This window comes from Bufo gargarizans, chromosome 9 (assembly GCF_014858855.1).
Source record: "Bufo gargarizans isolate SCDJY-AF-19 chromosome 9, ASM1485885v1, whole genome shotgun sequence".
NCBI classification, from domain to species: Eukaryota; Metazoa; Chordata; class Amphibia; order Anura; family Bufonidae; genus Bufo; species Bufo gargarizans.
The window spans coordinates 178204383-178229657 of NC_058088.1; the positions used below are offsets into that span (position 1 = coordinate 178204383).

Sequence of the window (25275 nt, forward strand, 5' to 3'; positions counted from 1 at the left end):
ATCAAACATTTCTTTACACTGCATTTATAAGTGTGAACGATCCGGTTCCCTACCGGTAAGGTGAAGGGGGGGGCGCGCGCTGCCGGCGCTGAATCTGTTAACCCATTTCCTGATCTTAATAACGATCACCCAGACGCGGCACATTGTTTGCGACCACAAACTTAAATGGTACTGTAGTTTTTGGCAGCAGAAGTCCTACGCTTCTCCCTGCAACTCGACGGAGGATGAATCCACTAATGCAAACCATCCGACTCATTCACAAAGCTGAGCGAGATAGAATATACTGTCGGCTATGCCCACTGTTCTTCGGGATCCTCCATAGGTCAATTTTAACTGCTCAGTTGGTGCCACCATTATTTATGTTTAGCTCAATGGAAATAAATGCACAAAATAAGGAATTTATTTAAAGGGGGCCTAAACCTATACTAAAAGCACGGAAGAGCGCTCTGCACCTTCGGCTCGCATCGGCACTGTTCTGCTTTTCCAGTGGGCAGAGTACACATCCCATATACTGTCTATGAATCCGTACTGCGCATGCTGGAAAAGCGGAGCTGAGCCGATGCAAGCCCCTCAGCCTTCTGGTGGGTGAGGCGGCTGGCACTATCATCGGAGCGCGATCATACGGTCAGGTTTCTGCAAGACAAATCCAGGAGTGAATTCAAAAAAAGAGGAGAAACTGTATCTGTCCTTTATACTTTCTTTTATGATCCACTCCTGATTTTGGCTTCCGAAACTGCATAAGAAAACTTGACCGTGTGGCTGTACCCTTAGAAGAACACTTAAAGGGGTTATCCAACCCCTATAATGCCCCTCACACAGGTTATACTTGCCTCTCTCCCCAGCACCCGTGTCGCTTCTGATGCCTGCATGGACGCCGCTGTCTCTCCCCATTGCACGAATGAAAACATCCGGCGACGGGGAAGGGAGCAGCCAATAACGGGCCATGACGGTAACGAGCCTTACAATCGTCACCTGCGATGCCAGGGAGGCTCGTTCCCGTTGCGGCCGGATATTGGCTGCCCCTCTCCACGCAAAGGGGAGATGCGATGGCCGCCGTGCTGGGGAGCGAGGTAAGTATAACCTGTGTGAAGGGCCCAGGCACTTTGGGGGGGCATTATAGGGGTTGGATAACCCCTTTAAAATTAAGTCATCATGATAAGCAGCTACCGCTTGCAATCTAATTAGCAGAAATGACTGCATGGTATGTCGTGGGCATGGTGATGGGTTAGGTGCACCGGGCTTCCCTCGTTTCATGACTATTGGCTTGGAAATCCCAGGGACTGTGAATTAAACAAGAGAGGAGGCGCTAGGTGCACCAAATGGAGGAGCCCCGTCCAAGGTGCACCAAATACCTAACATTTCTCAGGATGAGATGACTGGATATTGACTAGAAGGGTATAGTTATGTTTAGAGACACTTACCCTATGAGGTGGTGGTATAACGGATTTTGGGCATGGAGTTTTCTGAGTGTTTAATATTGATGAGTTATCCTCAGGATAGGAGGGGGTCTGACTACGGGCTCCTCCACCTACCAGCTGTTTGAAGAGACCACGGCGTTTCAGGAGTGTTTAGGTCTCAGTGACGTTATGTTCATGGCCGAGACGCAGATCAGTCCCCTTCAAGTGAGCTGCGATACCAAGCACACCCACTGTGTTTGGAAAGCTGCGAGGAGGCCTCGGCGCTCACCAGAGCACCATGGACTCTTCAATCAGCTGATCAGCGGGGGAACCCACCGATCAGACATGAGGATGGGTCATCAGTATTAAACACCTGGAAAAACCCTTTAGGCCTCATGCACACGACCGTTGTTGTGTCCCGTGTCCGTTGTTCCGTTTCCCGTGATTTCCTGCGGACCCATTGACTTTCAATGGGTCCGTGGAAAATTCGGAAAATGCACCGTTTGTCATCCGCGTCCGTGATCCGTGTTTCCAGTCTGTGAAAAAAATATGACCTGTCCTATTTTTTTCACGGACAACGGTTCGCGGACCCATTCAAGCCAATCGGTTCCGTGAAAAAACACGGATGCACACAAGATTGTCATCCGCATCCGTTTTTTTTCCTATCATTTGCAAGGCAAACTTGACTTTGATTTTTTTTTTCAATTTCCTTCATGACTGGTGATCCTCCAAAAATCAAGGAAGACACACAGAAACAAAAACGGAAACGGATCACGGAACAACGGAACCCCGTTTTGCGGACCGTGAAAAAATACTGTCGTCTGCATGAGGCCTTAATGTGTATCCTCAGAGTTTTTCCCCAGGATATACACTTACGTCAAGGATCAGACGCAATGTGTACAGAAGAACGGAAACATGACGCCCCAGTTAGGGTTAAGACCAGAGGAACTTACACTGGAAATGTGCTTTCAAAATGATATAATTTGCATTGAGAAAGAACTATGCAAATGTCTTCTCTGCTTTTGCCTAATTTCCCCTAAATTACGAAAGAATCCCCCTTAGATGAGAAGAACAGCTTGTTCATCGCAGGCGTCAGAGTCCAGCCAGGCCTGCAATCCTGCACTGATCACTCTTGGGTGGATAGTACAGGCCAGCTGCCTCACCGCCAAGCACTCCTCCTCGCAGCCCCTGCTAACATTATCTAAATGAATCATCAAACTCCCATAGACTGTGAGGAAAAGAATTTCCAAAACTTTTTCTAAATGAATCAAACTACTCATAACAAAAAGGAAGGCGTCAAATCAGATATGAAGTGGTGCTCGGAAGCAGCGTGATGAATGGGAAGCGCTGCCTGACAGCAGTTGGCGGACTACACGTTACAGAACAAGATATCTCCTACTTCTGTCTAGAACAAGAGCGGAAAACGTTAGGCAATCTCCATGTTTTCGATTTGTCTCATGACGCTCAATGAGATGAAACGTACAGTGCCTTGCAAAAGTATTCACCCCCTTGACTTTTTTCGTGTTTTGTTACATTACAGCCTTAAAGGGACACTGACAGGCCCAAAAAGCATATTTAGGGGTATATATGACAGTATAGGTCTTATAAAGGGTATTAGAATCATCTAAGTATCCCCCCTGTCCGCCTCATAAATACAGTAAAAAGAAGTTTTATAACCTGCTTTCCTGGTGTTCAATCTGCCCAAGGGTCGGTGCTTCATATCAACTTGCGCCCAGCCAGCCTCGCCACAACTGGGCCGGGGACACTAGTACAGCGCTTCAGAGTAGCCGCCCAGCTCAGTGAATATTGATGAGCTGGGCGGCGCTTCAAACGGCAGTTGTGGCGAGGCTGGCTGGGCGCAAGTTGATATGAAGCTCCGCCCCTTGGGCAGATTGAACACCAGGAAAGCAGGTTATAAAACTTATTTTTACTGTATTTATGAGGCGGACAGGGGGGATACTTAGATGATTCTAATACCCTTTATAAGACCTATACTGTCATATATACCCCTAAATATGCTTTTTGGGCCTGTCAGTGTCCCTTTAAATTCAATGTTTTGTTAATCTGAATCTTATGTGATGGATCAGAACACAATGGTCTAAGTCGGTGAAGTGAAATGAGAAACATATATAAATAAAACTATTGTTCAGAAATAGAAAACAGAAAATTGCCATGTGCGTATGTATTCACCCCCTTTGTTAGGAAGCCCATAAAAAGCTCTGCTGCAACCAATTACCTTCAGAAGTCACATAATTAGTGACATGATGTCACCTGTGTGCAATCTAAGTGTCACATGATCTGTCATTACATATATGCACCTTTTTTGAAAGGCCCCAGAGGCTGCGACACCTAAGCAAGAGGCATCACTAACCAAACACTGCCATGAAGACCAAGGAACTCTCCAAACAAGTAAGGGACAATGGTGTTGAGAAGTACAAGTCAGGGTTAGGTTATAAAAAAATATCCAAATCTTTGATGATCCCCAGGAGCACCATCAAATCTATCATAACCAAATGGGAAGAACATGGCACAACAGCAAACCTACCAAGAGACGGCCGCCCACCAAAACTCACGGACCGGGCAAGAAGGGCATTAATCAGAGAGGCAGCACAGAGACCTAAGGTAACCCTGGAGGAGCAGCAGAGTTCCACAGCAGAGACTGGAGTATCTGTACATAGGACGACAATAAGCCGTACGCTCCATAGAGTTGGGCTTTATGGCAGGGTGGCCAGAAGAAAGACATTACTTTCAGCTAAAAACAATAAGGCACGTTGTGAGTTTGCAAAAAGGCATGTGGGAAATTTTACTTTTCGGCCATCAAAGAAAACGCTATGTCTGGCGCAAACCCAACACATCACATCCCCCAAAGAACACCATCCCCACAGTGAGACATGGTGGTGGCAGCATCATGCTGGGGGACGGGACTGGGAAACTGGTCAGAGTTGAGGGAAAGATGGATGGTGCTAAATACAGGGATATTCTTGAGCAGAACCTGCACCACTCTGTGCGTGATCAGAGGCTCGGACGGAGGTTCACCTTCCAGCAGGACAATGACCCCAAACACACGGCTACAGCAACACTTGACTGGTTAAAGGGGAAACATATAAATGTGTTAGAATGGCCGAGTCACAGCCCAGATCTCAATCCAACAGAAAATCTGTGGTCAGACGTAAAGATTGCTGTTCACAAGCACAAACATCCAACCTGAAGGAGCTGGAGCAGTTCTGCAATGAGGAATGGGCAACAATCCCAGTGGTGAGATGCGGCAACTGCTCATAGAGACTTATCCAAAGCGACTTAGAGCGGTGATTGTGCAAAAGGGGCTCTACAGAGTATTGACTTTAGGGGGGTGAATAGTTCTGCACATTGGCCTTTTCTGTTATTTTGTCCTATTTGTTGTTTGCTTCACAATAAAAAAAAATAAAAAAAACATCTTCTAAGTTGTGGGCATGTTCTGTAATTTAAATGCAAGGCACTCTATACTCCACAAACAGAAGGATGACCACTGCTCAGATACAGACTTACTGGAGTGATACAAACAAATGAAACATGACTGATCTACCCCAAGGTCTGGTGGGAGATCACCTACTATGATTATCCTAAACGCCTCATGCACACGACCGTATTTTTGGTCCATCAGATCTGCAATTTCTTTGTGGACCAATTCATTTCAATGACGCGGACATCACGTTGTGTGCCGTCTGCACCCATATGTCCGTTCCGCGGCCCAGCAAGAAAGCTAGAACATGTCCTATGCTGCTTGTCCGTGTTATGGACAAGGATAGGACATTTCTACCGTTTTAAAAAAAATGGAGGCATGCACTTGTCCGGTCTTCGTGTTTTGCAGATCAGTGATTTGTGGAACAGAAGAAACATGTGGTCGTGTGCATGGGACAAAAATGGTAAGATTACCAGTAAACCTGGAGTCTGGAGGTCTCTTTTAGGTTGGAAACAGCACTTTGGGGGCAACGATGACAGATCTACCAGGCCATGGATGTAGGGATCTTTCACATGGGCAGATAATCTGCCTGTAGCGGGCACTGACTGCCATTGATTGCAGGTTGTGAACGATCATAAGATTTGCATTTGGGCTTGTTCACACGACCGCGTGAAGCCCGTGCACGTGCTGTGGACCGCAAATTGCGGTCCGCAATGCACGGGCACCGACCATGGCTCAGCCGCATAGGGATCGCAGACCCATTCACTTGAATGGGTCCTTGATCCGTCCGTTCCGCAAAAGGATACAGCATGTTCTATCTTTTTGCGGTGCGGAGGCACGGATCGGAACCCACGGAAGCACTCCATAGTGCTTCTGTAGTGTTCCGTTCCGCATCTCCGGATTTGCAGACCCATTGACGTGAATGGGTCCGCATCCGTGATGCGGAATGCACACGGAACGGTGCCCGTGTATTGTGGATCCGTAATACGGCAACGGGCAGCACACGTTCGTGTGAATGAGCCCTTTAGAGGTTACAAAAATATTAAGTTTGGCTGTAAATAGGGATCATTCGTGAGATCACTTTGCATTCCTCCTCGCTTGTCTACATGGGGGGATGCACTACCAACCGACAATTATTTTAGGATCTGCAATCTATAAAATATACAGGTCTGCGAATATAAATTGCGCAAACTTGTTAGAAGCCCATATTTACAACGGCCAAGTGTCCGGAGCGATTGTTCGTGCATTAGTCTTATTCAAAAGGTTATTCGTAAGGTATAAATAATACTCACTTCTTGTGAAGCTTCGCCTGTATTTTTCAGTCCTTTTATTTTTCATATAAATAAATCGCTATAATGCATAGTAATCCTGAGAGCGCTGAACTGATTGCTGCGCGACGTTTCGGGGATCACGCTAAACTGTCCGCAAAAAAACGGATCCGCATTTTTGCGGACAGCATACGGCCGTCTGAATGATCCCTTAGGTAGATATTGATGTAGGATGCCAGTCTGGACGACCGCACGATCGCCTTCCTGATGACGACATTGCAGTTCATTCTTCCAAAAAAAAAATTTGCGATTTACTGAAGATCACTATTTGACTTCAATGGGGTCCTCGGCTGCGCCAAGTTTTGCAAATATTTTCATGGCGGCATTTGAGAGTGAGCATATTTTCACTAATGGAAAATTAGAACATCACCCACGTGGCTACGCTGTGGAAGGGTACGGAACAGTCACTGATGGAATTCAGCGATTATCTCAATTCCTGCCATGAAACTATAAAATTTAAATTGCACTAAGGGCTCATGCACACGAACGTATTTTCATTCCGTTTTTTTTTTTGCGGACCGTATACAGAACCATTCATTTCAATGGCTCCGGAAAAAAAACGGAAGGTACTCTGTGTGCATTCTGTATTTCCGCTCCACAAAAATATAGAACATGTCCTATTATTGTCCGCATTAGGCTCCATTTAGACGTCTGTAGAATGGGTCCGCATCCTATCCGCAATTATCCAGAACGGGTGTGGACCCATTAATTCTCTATGGGGCCGGAAGAGATGCGGAGAGCACACTATGTGCTCTCTGCATCCGCATTTCAAAAGCGCGGCCCCGATCTTCCGGTCCGCAAGAAAATAGAGCATGTCCTACTCTAGGCATTTCTATGGGGGTGCCGGCCGGGTGTATTGCGGATCCGCAATGCACTACGGACATCTGAATGGAGCCTAACGGAGAAGGATAGGACTGTTCTATTAGGGGCCAGCTGTTCCGTTCCGCAAAATACGGAATGCACAAGGACGTAATCCGTACTTTATAGTACTGCGGACAATAATAGGACATGTTCTATCTTTGAACGGAAAGGAAAAACGTAAATACGGAAACGGAAGGCATACAGAGTACCTTCCGTTTTTTTTTTTGCGGATCCATTCAACTGAATGGTTCCGTATACGGAACGCAAAAAAAAAAAAACGTTCGTGTGAAAGAGGCCTTAGTCAGAAAAGAAAAAAAGGCCACGGATAATGGCTGCATGTATATAGGGACTTATGATAGACATGCGACTCTCATAAAAAATGCTATAAAAAAATATTGGGGATTATTAAAACATGATAAAAAAATATGGCAATCTATTCGAAAGAAAAACCTAGTTTTTCAAATCGGAGAGGTAGAGCTGTAGGGGACACAGGCGACATCAGAACGAAAAAGAAAAACAGACAGACTTTAGCTGCAAGGAAGAAAGGAACTTTCCCTGCAATTCCATTTTAAAAGGAGATTCGATAAATCACCCAAGACAGAAATATAAAATCCCAATGCGCCATTTTTCTACACGTATGACAAAGAAGGTTGTTTACGGCATTCGATGCCCATGTGAGACAAAGGAAAAGAAGTAGAGCGAAACTACATTGGCGCAACACTGTTATGAAATGAAACATAAACGGCATGCCTTAAAATGGCTAGGGCTGGATTACTGCTCTGGCAGAAAATAAACCGAGATTGCTACAATACGAGAGTAGATGGATAATGAAAATGGAGACACTGTGTCCTAAAGGGTTAAATGAAATTTGCAACTTTACGGTATTTCTATGATCAGCGCCTCAGTAACTGGTTTTAATATTTTATGTACGGCTGTGAAAACTGAAGCTATCACTGAATATGTGTAAATGTGAAATGATGATGATGGAAAGAGATTGCATTTATAGCGCATGGTTACAACCCACAGGCACGCATGACCCCCCCGAAACGTCGCGCAGCATGGGGTAGCAATCAGTTCAGCGCTCTCAGGATTACCATGCATAAGGGTCCCGTTCACACATCCGCAATTTTATTTTCCGGATCCGTTCCGGATTTTGCAGACCCATTCATTTTCAATGGGGCCGGAACGGATGCTATGTGCTGTCCGCATCCGCGTTTCCGGTTCACGAAAAAAAAAATAGGACAAGAAAAGGCATTTTCTATTATAGTGCCGGCGATGTGCGGTCTGAAAATTTCGGAACGCACATTGCCAGTGTCCGTGTTTGGCGGATCCACAATTTGCAAAACACTTACGGACGTGTGAATGGACCCTTATAGCGATTTATTTATCTGAAAAATAAAAGGACTGAAAAATACAGGCGAAGATTCACAAGAAGTGAGTATTATTTATACCTCACGAATAACCTTTTGAATAAGACTAAGGGGTCATGCACACAAACGTATATTCTTTCCGTGTCCGTTTTTTTTTGTGGACCATATACGGAACTATTCATTTCAATGGGTCCGCAAAAAAAAAGGAAGTTACTCCGTGTGCATACTGTTTCCATATGTCTGTATTTCCGTTCTGCAAAAAAAATAAAACATGTCCTATTATTGTCCGCATTACAGACAAGGATAGAACAGTACTATCAGGGGCCAGCTGTTCCGTTCCGCAAAATACAGAATGCACACGGACGTTATCCATATTTTTTGCAAAAAATGAGGCCTTACAATATGGAAATGGGGCCCTGGGATGTGCAGATCACAAATAAATAAAAAACACCCCAGCTTGAAGTGAAATGATGGCTTTATATCTCCATGAAATCTCGGACAGACCTGGCAGGAGCCCAGAGCATGAAGTTATGTCCATGTGGTTTCAGAATGCTTTACATTTTCTGGCCGCCGTTCAGCAAAGTTATGGATGTTGTAAATGCTGAGTAGGAACCTGGGAAGGAAAGTGCTGGGAAGATCGGGTCAAGGGATGATGTAATTCTCCACTTCCGTGTCTTAGTATGGGTTCCTAGTATGCTAAAGGGACTGCATTTTCAATCATTCATCCTCAATCCATAGGTTAATGAATGGCCCCTTGTGCATGAGGGTGTCAGCTGTCATGAGGGTGTCAGCTGTTACACTAAAAAACCAAAAATGCTGGAGAGCGAAGGGCACGTCTATAACAAAAGAAATAAGTGAGAAAGGAAGGCTTAGTGGTCAAGAATGTCCGATAACCAACAGTGCACAAACTGAAATGAAATAGTGCAAGGAAAGAGATTTGCAGAGCAGAAATTGTTAACCCCTGCAAAACACATTTCTGCCACTAGGTGGAGTAGGAGGCTGTACAACACGCCAGCTCATTGGAGGTTTCCTGCTTAACAGCGCACCAAGTGGTTAGGTACGGTACTGCAAATGAAACCCATTAATAGCTTTAATTTGAACCATTATCATCATGATTTAGATCAGGCATCCTCAAACTGCGGCCCTCCAGCTGTTGTAACACTACAACTCCCACAATGCCCTGCTGTAGGCTGATACCTGTAGGCTGTTCAGGCATGCTGGGAGTTGTAGTTTTGCAACAGCTGGAGGGCCGCAGTTTGAGGATGCCTGATTTAGATGATGGGAAACATGCACACAGTGAGTCTATTCATGCATCCGTAATCTAATCCCAGGGAGGCATTGCATACTTCTAATTGTTTAGGATGTATACAGAAGTTCCACATGAATCCAAGAGGAAATACCAAAAAATTGAGGCACCTTCCAATGATGTATTATGGAGAATAGATATTCTCCCCTGAAAGCACTGATTGTAGAGGAGAATACACAGCGGCAAAAAGCGTGGGAGGGGGGGGGGGGGGGGGCATCACCAAAACTCCACCAAATGTGCACAACCCCTTTAAGGCTAGTGACACATGGCGACTTGAGGACCTCGCAACCATTGCAATAAGTCCGACCTGCTATAGAGGTGCAGCCTCCAGCTTCGCACAGACTGTTCATGGAATTTTTCGCTTTCTCCAAATCTAATCATAGAAACATCCCGTGATCGCTGCAGATTCTAGACATACTTCTACTTCTAAGTCATGTGAAATATGGCTCCAAATTGACAAGCATGACCTGCCTACTCGAAAGACAGCATCTTTCGGACCTTGCGTACATATGCGGTCACCGACATCAGCTTATGGACCTGGCGCAGGACCCAGAACAACATGTCTCCTGCCGTTTCACATGGAGCATTCTCCTGGCAGGGCTTAGAAGAAAGGTGCCTCCTGCCTAATTTGTGGATATGTACCTGTCCCGCAGGGACACAAATCTTGTCTTTGGCGCTCCCCCATGTGTGTTTAAAGGGAACCTGTCGCCACAATTCAGGACTATTATGGTATCTGCAGTAATACATAAACAGTGCTGCAAATAAGGAGTCAATATCGCCATTTTATTGTTTTCTTACTGCCCCCCCCCCCCCACCGCTGTCGGCGTATAATAGCTGCACTGCACTACACTGTCAGGACTGCTGTGCAGTGCTAACATACTGAGAGGACTCCTGGGCGCATACACATCCGTCCCCACAATGCATTTCAGTGCAGCTTTATACAGGGGGCATGGCATTCGGACTGCATATCCGCAGTACTACCTATGTGTTACAGCAGATAATAGTTTAGGATTGTGGTGATTCCCCTTGACGTGAACCTGTCACACTGTGGGAGACCGAGGCATCATTTTTTGGGAACATTTCTTTCTATGCTTGGGGAGGTCCTATCCATGACGGACAGATAGCTGTGCGCACAGTCATAAAGGGGTGAATATCAATCAGTGATAGGATCGCCCACCGGACTCCCAGGTATAGAAAGAGCATGGATTTACGGTACTGGACACATTACTAAATATGGACCAAATAGTCCTTAAGGTGATGATATGTCCCCACAGAGCCCTGATCTCGACATCAACAAGTCTGTCTGGGATTACATGAAGAGACAGAAGGATTTGAGCAAGCCTACATCCACAGAAGATCTACATGTTTGGAACAACCTCCCTCCTGAGTCTCTTCAAAAACTGTGCGCAAGTCTGCCTAGAACAGGGGGGCACAACCTGCGGCCCTCGATACCATTCTATGTCTTGTGGCCGCTCACAGGTACCTTTCATGTATTCTCCCATTAGATGGGAGTCCTGGAAGTGTAACTACACATTTATGATTTATACTGTGTGTTCAATATGCCACAAAAATAGTATTTCATTTGGTAATAGCCCTTTAAGTTTTATTTTCGGCCCTTGGAATCGGTTCAGGCTGACAATGTGGCCCCCAACCAAAAAAAAAGTTGGCCTGACCTAGAAGAACTGATGCTGCTCTGAAGGTAAAGGGTACCCCCCCCCCAAATATTGATCAAATTTAGATTTCTCTTTTGTTCATTCACTTAGCATTTTGCTAACTGATAAACAATTAAGGCTAGTTTCAGTTAAGGCTAGTTTCACACTAGCGTTCGTCGGTCCGCTCGTGAGCTCCGTTTGAAGGGGCTCACGAGCGGACCCGAACGCCTCCGTCCAGCCCTGATGCAGTCTGAATGGAGCGGATCCGCTCAGACTGCATCAGTCTGGCGGCGTTCAGCCTCCGCTCCGCTCGCCTCCGCACGGACAGGCGGACAGCTGAACGCTGCTTGCAGCGTTCAGCTGTCCGCCTGGCCGTGCGGAGGCGTGCGGATCCGTCCAGACTTACAATGTAAGTCAATGGGAACGGATCCGCTTGAAGAGGTCACCATATGGCTCAATCTTCAAGCGGATCCGTCCCCCATTGACTTTACATTGAAAGTCTGAACGGATCCGCTCAGGCATCTTGCGCACTTAGAAAATTTTCTAAGTTATTAATGCAGACGGATCCGTACTGAACGGAGCCTCCGTCTGCATTAATATGATCGGATCCGTTCAGAACGGATCCGATCAAGCGCAAGTGTGAAAGTAGCCTAACACTTCTAATTTTTTAAAGCATTCTTACACCTGGCTAAAACTTTTGCGCAGCGCAATCTGCAGATTGCTCTATAACCCGCTGCGCAAAGATGGGACTGCAGGTACAACGGGACAGGATACCTTTAATCAGTAGCTGTACAAGGACCCTGCAGCGCCACCACAGGTGAGACGAAGCATTAAACTTGGCATCCTCAAACTGCGGCCCTCCAGCTGTTGCAAAACTACAACTCCCAGCATGCCCGACCAGCCTACAGCAGGGCATTGTGGGATTTGTACTTTTACAACAGCTGGAGGGCCGCAGTTTGAAGATGCCTGCATTACACAGTAGAAAACAATTGGCTGCCTGTGTAATGTAAGGACATGGTGGGTCCTCCAGAGCTCTTAGCTACTAGATGAGGTTCCCGAACTGATACTCCTAACTATTAACTCAGAGTTACCTAATAGGGGTTTTGAAAATAGGTTTTCCCTACAACTGAATGTCGAGTCACCACCATTTTAATTTCCCTATGTTGAGAGGCTAATTCTGTGCTGATGAAACTTCTCATCTACTGTATGAGATTTTGCCTGTGCAATGTGACTCAATAATGGTTCACGGTGAGGTTTAAATTGGGCTATTTAGGGTCATTTCACTTTAATAAACGTGCTTTCAGCAAAAGGGGAGGACTACGGTACCTATTGTCCCTTTCTACTGGTGCATGCTGGGAGTATTGGATTGCCTGCCGCTACTGTGCATTCTTTCCCCGAAGCCTGAAACAGCATCATCTTTGTGCGTGAGGTAGGTTAGACAGAAATGAGAAGATGACCAAGACATGGACGCGTCTCGTTAATCATCTGCTACACACGGGGAGGGGGGGAACATATGACATTACAGTTAGCACTAGGAAGACTCGGTTTCCGGTTTCATTACATTAGGACTGCAAAGTAGACAAGGAAAAACTTTACCGGCCTACCCATCGTGCCCCTCTTCCCGGGAACTCCAGGCAAACCCTGTGTGGAAAGAGAAGAAGACAGCTTAGGTTACACGTTCACAAAGACATCTAGGTACAGAACGTGAAAAAGCACTAAATAGAAATAAAATCATACAAAGCGCTGAAAGAAGGCCCTGCCTCGCCGATACGGAAAGGCTGAGCCTTTAATACGCTCCATGAAATGGGAAATGCCTAAATCAAAGCCGGTACCAACAAAGGGGTTGTCAAAATTTTCAGAAAATTAGAAAAGTAAGGCTTCTGATGATTTTCATAATAATAACCTAGTAATACAAAATGCCCAAACTAGTACAGAGCACCTGCCCCGGACCCTCATCACAGTGCACCCTACCAAACACCCTGTTCTAGAATCCCGAATATTTTCCCTATACATTAAAAGGGGTTGTTCCAGGTAAAATAGTCTACATTTTTCAAACCTGAATCTAAACACTTTTGTAACTGAATTTAATTAATAATTTAGTAATTATTCAATAAAAAATATCTATCTGTATAGCACCACCTGCTGTTCGTTCTTTTCCTTATTTCTCCGGCCACTTCACTGAGGTGGTCACACATGCTCCGTTAAATTCTTCAACTGCCACCGGTCCTAGTTACTGTTAGATGCTGGTACAGGGAGAAAGCTGCAGCAAAAGGGACATGACCTGTGAGAAAGGACGCGCCCCCTGAGCTGCCAGCTTGAAATTAATCTAGCAGAGCAACTGGAACAATGAATGGAGAGATCTCTGGATCCATGAGAGGTACAGGGCTGGTTCTAGCTTTGTTAGAGATTGACGTGTACTGTATGTTGTCCGATTTTCATTTTTTCCATGGGATAGCCCCTTTATGGATCATCGGTGGACTCATTAAGGCATAGAACTAGGGATGAGCGGACCCGTTGATGCTCGGGTCTGCCGAACTTCGGGTCAAAGTTCGGGTTCGGGACCCGAACTCGAAACCCATTGGAGTCAATGGGGACCCGAACTTTGGTGCGCTAAAATGGCTGTAAAATAGTCATAGTAAGGGCTAGAGGGCTGCAAAAGGAAGCAAAATGGGGATAAGAGCAGGACAGTTGCACTGCAAACAAATGTGGATAGGGAAATGACTTAAAATATAAATAAATAATAATCTTGAAGTAGGAGGCGGAGGTCAAAGTGGAGTAAGAGGTTGAGGAGGCGGTAGACGTGGCAGTGTAGGTGGAAGCGGAGGAGGAGGAGATAGCCAAGACACTTTTTGTTTTTCCTTTATTTATTTATTTTTTATAAATTTGGTTAGGCCCCAAAACATTGGGAAATGGAAAAGAGAACGCACAGAGAAAGTGCGCTGGAGTATAACAATGGCTGGGTGCGGCCGGTATACTTGTCTATTCAGCACAAGGGGATCCTGTGGGATCTATGCCTGGTTCATTTTAATGAACGTGAGCTTGTCCACGTTGGCTGTGGACAGGCAGCTGCGCTTGTCGGTGATCACACAGTTCGGACAATAACCTGGCCGCAAGGCAGGCCAGCACCTCCAAGGCGTAAAGAGCAAGCTCAGGCCATGTGCCCAATTAGAGACCCAGAAGTTGAATGGGGCAGACCCAGAAGTCAGTACGTGTAGGCGTGTGCACACATACTGCTCCACCATGTTGCTGAAATGCTGCCTCCTGCTAAGACGTTCCATATCAGCTGGTGGTGCTGGTAGTTGTGGCGTGCTGACAAAGCTTTTCCACATTTCGGCCATGCTAACCCTCTCTTCTGAGGTGCTGGTGGTGCCCCAGCTGCGTTGGCGACTTCTTCCTCCTCCTCTGCCTTCGCCTTGTACTTCCAATGAGCCCCGCTGTCAGGTGGGAAAGCCATCAGCAGCGCGTCTACCAGAGTGCGCTTGTACTCGCGCATCTTCTGATCAAGCTCCAGTGACAGAATTAAGGACAGCAAGTTGTCCTTGTAGCAAGGATCCTGCAGGGTGGCCACCCAGTAATCGGCACTGGTTAGAATGTGGGCAACTCGGCAGTCATCGCGCAGGCACTGCAGCATGCAGTTGCTCATGTGTGCCAGGCTGCCCAGAGACAACGACAAGCTGTCCTCTGTGGGAGGTGAATCATCTGTGTCCTCTGTATCCCCTCAGCCACGCACCAGTGATGCCCATGAGCTGCTTTGGGTGCCACCCTGCTGTGAACATGGTTCCTCCTCCTCATCATCCTGCAGAGCTGTGCCCTGGCTGGACAGTTGGGTACCTGGCTTCCGTGCCACTTGTGAAAGACTGGCCTGAAAACTGTGGAAATGATCCCTCTTCCTCCTCCTTCTCCTGTGCCACATCCTCTTCCATTATCGCCCAAAGCATTTTTTTTTCAAGAAGACATAGAAGTGGGATAGTAACGCTGAGAACTGCATCATCGGCACTGGCCATGTTGGTGGAGTATTTAAAACAGAGCAACACGGCACACACGTTCCGCATGGAGGCCCACTCGTTGGTGGTGAAGTGGTGCTGTTCCGCAGTGCGACTGACCCGTGCGTGCTGCAGCTGAAACTCCACTATCGCCTGCTGCTGCTCGCACAGTCTCTCTAGCATGTGCAAGGTGGAGTTCCACCTGGTGGGTACGTCGAATATGAAGTGGTGAACGGGAAGGCCGAAGTTACGCTGCAGCGCAGACAGGCGAGCAGCAGCAGGTTGAGAACGCGGAAAGCACGCACAAACGGCCCACACTTCCTGCAGCAGCTCTGACATATCGGGGTAATTTTTCAGGAACTTCTGCACCACCAAATTCAGCACATGCGCCAGGCAAGGGATGTGCGTCAAATCGGCTAGGCCTAGAGCTGTTACGAGATTTCGCCCGTTATCGCACACGACCAGGCCAGGCTTGAGGCTCAGTGGCACCAACCACTCATCGGTCTGCTGTTCCATGCCCGTCCACAGCTCCTGCACGGTGTGGGTTTTTTCCCCCAAACAGATGAGTTTCAAATCAGCCTGCTGTGTTACCCTGACCAGATGGTCACCTAGCCCTTCCACAGAAGTGGAAGAGATTGAGTGCACCGATGCCCAACCACTTATGTTTCAGGATGAGGACTTGGGAGGACCACCGCAGCACGTCTCTGATGATGAGGAAGGTGTTTTCATTTGGGTGTGTAGCTGGCACAGATCGACCACGTCCCCTCACTGTAACAGGAGCTCCACCAGCAGCACCACGACCTGGGCCACGTCCCTTATTTGATGCTCTCCTCATTCTTTGAGGCCACCCACTAAACTAACCAACAGATTAACTATATTCATTTCCCTGTCACGTATGCAGTGCAGGTCTACCTCACACCAAAAATGGGTATATGTCACCCACCGAACTAACACAAATTAACGATTATATTTTTGTGTTAGGGGTACAAAGCTGGTGTATTGCACCCACAAAAAGATCGCTATAGGTCACCCACAGAATTAACAGCCAGATTAATTATTATATTTCTCTGTCAGGGGTACAAAGCTGGTGTATTGCACCCACAAAAAAAATCATTATAGATCACCCACAGAATAAATAGCCAGATGAGATTCCTAACACTCTCCCTCACTTCAGCTGCCTGCTTCCCGTCCCTGCACTACTGATGGGCGGTGCTACACGTGATCCAGCTTGTATAGAGGCTGGGTCACATGATGCACCGGCCAATCACAGCCATGCCATTACTAGGCATGGCTGTGATGGCTTCTAAGTGCCCACAGCTTAAAAGCTTGTTGATTGGCTGACCTGCAGCCTTTCAACAAGCTTTATTAAATGCCCGAACACCGAACCCAAACTTTTGCTGCAAAGTTCAGGTTCGGGTCCCCGAAATCTCAAAGTTCGGTACGGACCCGAACTTTGCAGTTCGCTCAACACTACATACAACGCAAGTAATAGATGCAGTAAAAATACAAAGAGACCATCAAGGGAGAGAGAGCCACTTACTCTGACCCGGTGCCATCAGAGCACATGGGATTTGGCAGGGTGCACCAGGGTGAGGCTCTAGGACAGGGTCACCCTTCTCAGGGCGCATGCTCTGTATTGCTAGGGCACCTACGGCTCGAATAAGGGAGAGTAGCATTATTCCCTTCCCTTTTCTATATCCTGTGACTTCTTTACTCCTCTGCTGCATCATTCACATCAATGCAGGTGGTATGACAGACTCCATTCCTGTGTAGTGTGGAACATTTTTACTCGTTTTACTGTATATTTAATAAAAGTTCTGCTTTCCTGATCCTTGGCTCAATGACTTGCGCAACTTTCTACGTTTTCTTTCAATTTAGTAATAGATGATATGGGTCGAGGTACGAGAATTGGGGGCTTGTATACGTCAACCTGAATTTCTGGAGCCTCTCTGACCGTATGAATGCATCCATTCTGCAATTTTGTAGGATGGGTAAGGACCCATTCATTTCAATGGTGCCCCAAAAGATGCGGACAGCACACCGCGTATTTAAGGTCCGTGGCCCTGCAAAAAAGATAGAGCATGTCCTATTCTTGTCGAGAATAGGAATTTCGATCATAGTGCCGGCCATGTGCGGTATAAAAAAATGCCTTTTGTGGACTGCAAAACAATTTGGCCGTCTGAATGAGCCCTAAACAATATGTCCCTACGATGACCAGACACGTAGCTGAAAATTCCTGCAACCATCTCAGGAGGAAAACTCCAAGTTGGTTCGGCATCATTACAAGTCACCAATGCCACTAATAAAGGTGCTGCCAGGTAGTTCTATGCCCAAGTGCGTCATAGAAGCACTGTCTCAATAGCATATACCCTTGATAGGCTGACTACTCATAGACTGTGTGAATAAATCTATGTCCACACTGTCTATATTTGCTAAGGAATTACCAAACTCCCACTCACGAGGGTGACTCAGGACCCCATCACTAGTAGCACAGAGCTGTTAGGAATATATGCTCATCCGGTAAGGGTTTAGATATGATTTCCAGACATCAGATGTACAGCTTCAAAACATTTCCATGGTCGTTAACAGCTGCTTAGACAATGGGGCAGATTTACTACCCCTGTCTGATTTATAGGCAGTGTAAACCTAGACTAGACAGTCTAAAAATGTGCCAGATTTATCAAGGTGGCTGATGCTGGATGAACAGTCTGGCGCTTCTTTAGACTGGTGTCAGATGTGTCGCAATTATTAAAGGGGTTTGCGGAGATATTTTAACTGATGGCCTTTCATCTGTATAGGTCATCAATATCTGATCAGTGGGGGTTCAACACCCAGGACCCCCGCCAATCAGCTGAAAAGGCACCGGTGCTCGCAGTGGGCCATGTGACTTCATGTTCATCGGTCACAACTGCCTAGGCAAAGCTCAGGCCCATAAAAGTGAACGGGGCTGAGCGCAATACCAAGCACAACCACTATACAATGTACGGCGCTGTGCTTGGTAAGCTGAGAGAAGGCTGTGGTGCTACTGCGAGCGCCAGTGCCTTCTCATACCGCTGATCGGAGGGGGTACCCGGGTGTCAGATCCCCCCACTGATCAGAGGATAGGTCATCAGTAAAAAGATCTTGGAAATCTTCTCTAAAAGGCACATAACTGAAATGACACCAGCTAGGAGCTGGCATAGATTTCAGGTATAACCAATGTGCTGGGCTGCCTCGGCCCCTGACATACCCATTCTCCATCCCATGGCGCCAACTATTCTGCACCAACAGAGTAAAAAATTCCCCTCTAATTTTTTTACCGTCTATAAGTTGGCTTAATTTACCCTAGAACACGCACCAAAACTTTAGTTTTTGGTGCGCATTGGCGCATACTAAGGCACACCCCCTTTCCGTTAGGCTGCACCCATTCTCTGCTAAGCCACACCCTTTGTCAGACATTAAATTTTTTTTAAAACACTTAATAAATGTGGTCCGAAGTCACCACTTTATGAAAGCAGCTGATGGTAACCCAGGCATAATTACTCAGAGTCCTAGGGCTCTTTTATAGCGGGTCATGACTTCCCGTCCACTGAGGAGAGCTCTTTTGAATTGACTTGCTCCTCGTCTGTGTTACACTGCCCTATAAAACTCAACCACTGCGCCCAAAAGTCTCTAAACTGAAGACCTTGTGAGTAAAACAAATCTATAAAAAACACGCATCAAAAAAAAAAAAATAATTCCGTTGGGGTCGTAGATGTAGTGTGGTTCTTGCCGCCTGTGGTGGGCGGTCCGGATTTCCGTAATGGTAATTTCTATGTTTGATGAGTTAAACATCAGGGTAGAGGCATGCTAGTAATTATCCTTTGAACATCACAGGCGACATGTTTTTTAGATCAGTCAAATGGCGGCATTACAGTCCGAGGCTCTTCCAACTGTCAGAGGAATGCAAGTCTTTTGCTCCGTCTGTATAATTGATCTAGAGATCGAGTTGGGCAGATTTCGTGGTAATCAGCTGAAACAACAACTATACCAGAGCACGGTGACAAAATATACATTTAGTTAAGGGGAAAATCAGATGGGTCTAGCAGCTGGCAGGACTTCAACATTGGGATTCCTGATCCATATAGCACCACCATATTCGGCAGCACTTTACAGTCAGAGGGTTCATATAAAAACAGAACCAGACCTGTACCTCACATGGATCCAGAGGAGAGGAGATCTCCCCATTCAATGTTCTGCTAGATTAATTTCAAGCCGTCAATTAGGGGATGTGCCTTTTCTGCCGCAGCTGGAACTGAGCATGTGCTTCTATCCCGGTGAGCAGGACAGAGAAATAGGGCATGTGGAAGGAGAAGAATGGAACTGAGCATGTGCGACCACATCAGTAAGGTGGCCAGAGAAATAAGGAAAAGAGCAAACAGCAGGTGGCGCTATACAGATAGATTTCAGTGAATAACTCAGTAGCAATAATACATTTTTAATTACATGCAATTAGAAAAGTAGTCAGATCCAGGTGCTTGTTTCAAAACTGGGACAACCCCTTGAAAGGATCAGGTTCTCAAGAATCAAGAGGATAGAAGGATAGTAGTCAATTTATGAAATGTAATAGGCCTAAAAAGTAATGTAATAGGTCTAAAAAGATGTGCTTCTAAGGCACGGTTGAAAATTTTAATATGGGAGGCTAAAATCTGGTTGTCCACGGTAGCGCATTACAGAAAACTGGTGCAGCATAAGAGTGGAATTGGATTATGCTGATCATAAAGAACTGGAGGAAGGAGAGCAAGGGTAAGGTGGTGGATAGAGATGAGGTGGTACAGTCGTCTGCATGAGGCATAATCCACATGTTCATGAATCAAGTCCTTCTCCGCTGAGGCATCAGTTTCCCAGGTTTCCACATTCATTATAAGAGGAGGTGACCACCGGTCACCAATACTCATGATAAACGAGGGCAGCCTCATAGTGGGTAAAATGATAATAGGGCTGTCTGTCTTCCTCCGTTTTCCATTAAAGGTTGCAAAATTCACCCAAAAATGGAAATATTTTAAAAGACACTACCACTGTTGGAGGATGGGTAGTAGACACATGGATTAATAAGGCCATCAATGGGTCAAACATTCATGGAGCATACAACATGTCTTGCACAAACTCTACCGATAAATAGATTGTACTCACGCGATCTCCATCACCTCCAGGTAACCCGAATAATCCTGGAAGGCCAATATAACCCTAAGATGGAAAAAGAAAAAAAATTCAATGTTAGACTGAGGTTGGAATGCCTCGCTTCTATTCTGCTTGGGCATCAATCTCTTGACGGTGACCTCTTTTCCTCCAGCGCCGGTATGCGGCTCTCTGTGATGAGATAAACCTTGAGGCAAGTGTATATGCCCATGGACTGCATGGTGCTGGCTTCCACGATGTAGTCCAAGGGCACATACCCTCACACCAGGGACCATGGGATGCAGAAGGGAGCCTGGACGTGCGGCCTGCATGGACCTGCAGTGGATAAATACTGGTTAAGGGTTAGTGCCGACAATTCACATCAGGTTAGTCATGGCAAAGAAACAAACAATACAGAAGCAAAAATGTCATCTGGTAATAATACATTAACAACATCTACGAAACAAAGACCCTGAAACAGAATGAGCTCGGTAAAGTCAGGTAACAGTAGCATAACCCATCAGTCTAAACATAGGAATGATGTCCGGTCCCTGCTATATACTGGGGATTAGTTAAGTGCTTGCACATTTCGAGACATTTTCTGTTCCCTTCATGTCTCGGTCACTTTATCAACCAAAGCAGAACAAGGCGGCCCATTCAGTTCTACCGCTAATCTTCAAATTCATCCAAGGAGGAAAAAGAAGATAGAGGTATCAGAGGATGAGATTAAGAGAGCTTCTCCAGTTAATCCAACTGTAATAAGTTCCAGATCATAGATATTAACCGCAGTGGAAGGTTTAGTGTAACCGCTTTGATTTCACGAAGGCTATGGAAATCCCAATCTCCTCGGATATGCCCAAGGAATATTCTGATTGTTGCACAGAATCACCTAAATTGCTCCTCCAGCCCAGCAACATGATACTAGAAGATATCTAATAGGATTTCAAAGAACGACATGTGGAAAAAAGTATTTAATGAGTGTGTGTTGGGAAAGAAAGGAGCACATTGGTAATCGGAAGATCTCAAGTTGCTTCCACGTCCATTTTTTGTCTTCACTTATTTTGAAAAAAAGCACGAGGAGCATGTTCCAAAAAGACAGGCTATTCCCCTTTACCTACTGAGGTTTCCTAGCTGTAGCACAAGACCATTAAGAAATGGTCTTTAAATGGGATTTCCGAGGGTTCCATACTGATGGCCTATACTAAGGATAGGTCATCAGTACCTAATCGATACCTAATCGGTGGGGATGCAACTCCCGGCAGCCCCATGATCAACTGCTTGAACAGGCCACGGTGCTCCGGTGAGCAGTGTGACATCTTCCCAGGACAGTGACATCAAGTTCATGGGTCACAAGACCTAGGCGCAGTTGAGTCCCATTCAAGTGAACGGGGCTGAGCTGCAATACCAAGCACAGCCACTATCCAATGGACGGGGTTGTGCTTGGTGAGCTCGGAGGAGGCTGCGACACTCATGGGAGCGCCAAGGTCTCTTTAAACAACTGATCGGCAAAGGTTACGGGAGTCGGACCCCACAGATCAGATACTGATGACTAGGGATGAGCGAATCGACTCCGTACAGTATTAGAATGTATTGGCTTAGATGAGTCGAAGTTATTACTTTGCGAAGTCTCGCAAGACTTTGCATAATAACTTCAGAAATTGATTTATACTGTAAAAAAAAACATTTCCAGAACTCTAGTTCGGTTCCAAGGTACCAGTATTGAAATAAAGTTTTATGCGAATCGACTTCGGATGTTTCATCCAAAGTCGATTCGCTCATCCCTACTGATGACCTATCCTGAGGATAAGACACCAGTATAAAACATTTGGGCAACCCCTTTAAAGGGGTTGTCCAGCCGATTACATTTAAAAAAAATAAAAAATGACAACCCCCAGGCTATGTACACCTTTGGAGGCAATTTTTGTTTATGATTGTATTCTACTCATTTTTGGCTAAAAATCATATTTTCAATTGGCCTTCATTAAAAATATTGAGCCATTCTGTCACAAAGGGTTAACTGTTTTTCTAGCTGTGCGACTGGTACTTTCACTTTCTGCTGGTCATCAATAACCCTTATCTCTAAACTACTAAGAGGTCATAAACGCTTATTTAAGCCACATTCTTATAAGTAAGATAAGGATTGAGCTTAAATGAGTGTTTATTAGGTCAGAGAGCAGAGATAAGGAGCCGTCAGCTCCCCAGATGACGGAAAACAGAAAAATCCACAGGCAGCTACTACAGCATCTCAGCTCTGTACAAAAAAGCATTCCCTATTTTTAATAAAGACCAATTGAAAAAAGGATTTTTCGCTCAAAATAAGTATAATGCAATAATAAAAAAAATATTGCCCCCAAAGGTGTACATAGCCTTTAAGGATGAAAACATAACAATTGCTCTGGATCCGATCCAAGAGGTACAGCAACTTCTCATCCTGAAAAATCTTGCAGTCATCAATTCACTTCAGCCCTTGACCCTCTTGTGGGAATCCCTCGCTTTGCTAGATTGTATTATGGGAGCAGATATTTTTCATTGCCCCTTTGAAGGTGAACCTTCATGGCTGTGGAGCCGCCAAATACCGGTGGTGTGCGTGCAACTAAAATGTATTCATCAGGGATACTGCCACATGATGGAGAACTACTGTAGTCCGAAAATACTAGACGGCTTATAGAACAGGAACGGCGCTGTTCACATTATTAAACGTGTAATTGTGTAATGCAGATAATCTCGAGAGCTATAAGAAATATCAACTCATAAAACTGCAGCTGTGAGAAGCCGTGTTCTGATGCACTGCAAACGCCAACCAAAAACATTGCGTTCTGCCTTTCCACTGCGCAAAACAGCTGATGATGGAAAAGAAAAACTTGTACTTGTCACAATAGAAAATATATGAGGCACATATGGAATCATTTACATCTAAATCTGCTTCTACATGCTACATGTGTTTTACCGTTGCTGTCTCTTTAAGATCTTACATCTAGTGTTGAGTGAATAACATCTGCCTCGCAGCTTGTCCCGTGTTAAAGTGCATACCGGGTGACGGGGCTGACATATAACGGGCCAGGAGGGCTGCAAACATGGCCTTATTTTGCAATGTCTTGTAAAAATCCTATGACCTGCTCATTTTAAGGGCTTGTTCACACGACCGTGTGCTCCCCGTGCTGTGGACCACAAATTGCATCATGGGGCAGCCACCTGCGGATAGCGGACACATTCACTTGAATGGGTTCCGCAAAAAGATAGAGCAAGTTCTATTCTTTTGCGGTGCGGAGGCACGGAACGGAAGCCACGAAATGACTCCGTAGTGTTTCTGTAGGGCTCCGTTCCGTTCCGAATCTCCACATTTGCGGAGCTATTCAAGTGAATGGGTCCGCATACGTGAAGCGGAATGCACACGGCTGGTGCCCCGTGTATTGTGGACCTGCCGTATTGCGACCAGCATACGGAGGGGCAACGGCCATGTGAACAAGCCCTAAGGGCTCATGCCCACGAGCGTAAGAGCTCCGTGCCCATGCGGCGGACCGCAAATTGCGGTCCGCAATGCACAGGCACAGACCCTGGGGCAGCCGCATGCGGATCGTGGACCCATTTACTTGAATGGGGTCCGTGATCCGCATCCGATGGTCCGAACGGCTAAAAAGTAGTGCATGTGATACTTTTTTACGGTGCGGAGGCACGGCCAGAAACACCACAGAAGCACTCCGTAGTGCTTCCGTGGGGTTCCGATCCGTGCCTCCATGATTGTGGACCCATTCTAGGTCCGCGATCCGTGATGTGGAATGGACGCGGACGGTGCACGTGTATTGCGGACCCGCCGTATGCAGGGCGCAATACGGCCACGGGGGGCACACGGTCGTGTGCATGAGCCCTAAGCCTGTGACACAACTCGAGGTGAAGATGAAATCCTAGCCGTCTCATTTGCACATGGCCTCAAGATGTCTCCTTGGTTTTGATTGCTCGCTTAACGGTTTCTCAGCTCCAAATTATGTTTTGCCCGTAGATTAAAGAGCCGACAGTCGTCTCCAAAGGGCGGAGAAACCGTAGACCTCGTTGATTTTTATAATTACTGGGAGAGCAAAAGGGCTACCCAGGTACAAGAAGATGTAAACCATCCCTGCTAGACCCGAATGTTTACGACGACGAAGAGACAACAAAAAAAGCAAAACCACATTTATGTCTGGATAGGTTCTCTAAATACGGTGTCTATAGGCATACTAATGAAGGTAAAAAGCGGAGGGGTCAACCACGACAACCACTCAGGACAGAGACGCTATTTTCTAATGGGCTACTACTGACAAACCTACTATTGCTACGTAAGCACTAAAACAATGCAGCGGGATGATTCAGAATAACAAAAAAGACACAGAAGTGGTGCAAAGAAAATAAACTGCATGTGCGCCATGCCTATGTAGAGATGTCCTGCATCACTTCTGTAAATATGGTGCCCACCCAATAAAATCTGCTCAAAACTGGCACCAAAATATACAATAAGGGTATATGCACATAGTGTGTATTAGGTTTCACGCACACACCCCTATTTTCGTTCTGCATTTTTTGCTGTTTGGATGTGTACATTCGTGACAATGGGGTCGCAAAAGATGTGGACAGCACACCGCGTACTGTCCACATCCATTTGTCCGTTCTGTCGCCCACCAAAAATATAGAACATGTCCTATTCTGTTGCGGACAAGGATAGGACATTTCTACCAGACTTGGCGGCATGCACTCGGTCAGTATCCGTGTTTTGCGGACCCGCATAGGACATACAGTAATGAGCATGAGGCCTAACACACAGAATTGTGGGGT

The 25275-nt window shown here is 46.1% G+C and overlaps 1 protein-coding gene across 1 annotated transcript in view; it reads right to left on the reverse strand.

The window, feature by feature from the left end:
• Positions 1 to 25275, reverse strand: part of COL27A1 (collagen type XXVII alpha 1 chain) — a 269697-nt gene that overhangs the window by 162885 nt on the left and 81537 nt on the right. The window contains exons 11-12 of the mRNA XM_044305696.1: positions 20488 to 20541; positions 12950 to 12994 (exon numbers count right to left, since the gene is read on the reverse strand). Coding sequence (XP_044161631.1) covers positions 12950 to 12994; positions 20488 to 20541 — 99 coding nt within the window. The remainder of the gene's footprint in view (positions 1 to 12949; positions 12995 to 20487; positions 20542 to 25275) is intronic.